General features: G+C 47.4%; 1 protein-coding gene across 1 annotated transcript; it reads left to right on the top strand.

The window, feature by feature from the left end:
* Nucleotides 1–249: 249 nt before the first annotated feature.
* On the top strand, nucleotides 250–2,175 carry TM35_000281580 (protein kinase; the record flags this gene model as incomplete). The annotated part of the gene is made up of 1 exon (XM_029028189.1): nucleotides 250–2,175. A coding segment is annotated over one exon (1,926 nt), but the record flags the coding sequence as incomplete, so codon positions are not given.
* Between the last annotated feature and the right edge of the window lies 1 nt (nucleotide 2,176).

Here is a 2,176-nt window from a genome sequence, read left to right on the forward strand (position 1 = left end):
TTTTGTTTGATTCTGAAATTGACAGTGGTCTTGTATGGGTGGTGTTTTGCTCGTGTCCTGCTCTAATCGCTGTTATGGGCAGCCTGTCTATTTCTTTTCCTTCCTTTTCTCTCTCCATCTTTCTTTCTTTATCTTTATCCTTCTTTTCTGCTGCTCTGTTCCTTTCCCTCACAACGAAGTCTTACAGGGATATCTGGAACAACTTGTAAACTCATTTAGCACTTTGAACCTTGCACGTTGCGAGCTTTGATGGAACACGAGGAGGGGAGTAAGGAAGACTTGCAGGGCATAACTGGCGCGTCTACCGGCACCGACAACAACCATGCTCCAGGTGACAGCAGAGTCAAGAAGCGTAGCAGAAAGAGAGATATGGAAAGCGGAAGCTCTCTTCAGGGACGGCTGGGCCCAACAGTGGCGGAAACTGGGAAGACTGGTGGATCAATGGTGCAGCTGCCTGAGAAGCATGCGTCACACGAGTCTGTTTTGAATCCTTTGCTGTACCGTGATCCGCATGCGGGCTCTTCATCTGCTGTGGATGCTTCTGATGATGGCGCTCCTGATGTGACCCTAACGGAGAAGAGTCTTGAGATGAAGCTGGATGTGGTTGATTCCAATGATGGGGTTCTTTGCAATGATTCTGAGGTTCGAGCCGAGGAGTCAGTTGGTGTTTCGGAGGAGAACGCTACACAGGTTAGGCCTCCCAGTGCTGATTTTCCCCTGTCCAAGCCATCACCTTATCATGAGGCGTTGTTGTCATCGACAATCCACACACCGCGTGTTGCACTACCAGTGCGCGAAGAGCCGAAAAGACTGAGCATTTCTCTTCGTTGCTGGGTGTTGTGTCCACTCGTGTTAATTTTATTGTTGGTTGCAGTTTTGACGCTAACAGTGGCAACCGTGTCGTCACGCGATAGCTCTGTGGGTTTATTTAAGTCACTGCAAGAGCTGGTGGTGTCTAACATGGAATCATCTGTGGGTCAATCGTCATTCTCGAAGATGATGCAGATGGCACAATCAACGGGGAGCATGTATTTCTCGAACAACACCTTCGTGAATTCCTCTACAGACAAACTGATGCCACTTGAGAATGGAATGATGTCGCGTCTATGTGCTCTTTTGCGCGATATGGATCCGGAAAAGGTAGTATCTGCCATGAGTGCTGTGTCCTTGACAAGGAAAGAAGCCACGATGTGTTGTAATTCTCGCATACGCCCTGGTTTATATGTTGGAACAACAAGCAAAAATGGTTTTATGAGTGATTTACACTTTGTTGACCCGCTTACATTGGATTATGCAATCCCCCTACAACGGCTTCCTATGCTTCAAAAAGAAATGAGTGTGGACACTTTTGCTGCTATTCAACGCTACGATACTGTGGTAAAGCCTTGGAAGGAATCACTTCAAAAGGGTGAGGTGATGAATGCGTCACAGTATTGGGTAACGCCATCTAGACCTCCAACATATCTAGAGTATGTTTATCCGTTTTTGGAATCGTACGAAGATGGTACTACTGGTGTTGCTTACTTGGCTGTTTCTATGTTGACTGACAATATGCCAAGCATGCAGTTGTACAAAGCAAACGAAACTGGCATTCGTGTGATGCTTGTGGAGCCCAACGCCACAGCAGAACGATTCCTTGTTTTTGGGAACAATTGGGGTCAACCACTCTCCAACGTCACGAATGTGTGGAAATCGACTATTAGAGGTGAGCCAATCAGATTTATGTATACTGACGATGTGACTGATCCCGTGATGCGCGAGGGACTGAAACACATTAACCTGCGTGACGTCATGAGTGTTGGTCAGAAGGTCGAAAAACGATTTTTGTACGGCGGGTTCGATGCACGTATCACGGCTAAGTATGTTGTCACTGAGAGTGGTGTGGAGTTGGTACTTGTGGTTGTTACCGACCGTAGCTACTATCTGGGGCCCGTACTGTTTCACCGTGATGTTACCTTTATTGGCGAAGCCATTGTATTGCTATTGGTGACTGTTATTTGTATTATATTTGTGGAGTGCTGTATGGTTCGCCCTCTCCGTGCAAATCGGTCGAAGCTGAAGATGGCGCTCAGTGGCACATCTGTGACAACCACAAAACATCGCAGTGTTGCGCTGCGTGAGGTGCGAGAGCTGGAGGATGTGTGTGACACGTTGCGTCGTCGTCTTGACAAGATCC

The sequence above is a fragment of the Trypanosoma theileri genome (assembly GCF_002087225.1).
Source record: "Trypanosoma theileri isolate Edinburgh chromosome Unknown TM35_Tth_28_V1, whole genome shotgun sequence".
In the NCBI taxonomy this organism is placed as follows: domain Eukaryota; phylum Euglenozoa; class Kinetoplastea; order Trypanosomatida; family Trypanosomatidae; genus Trypanosoma; species Trypanosoma theileri.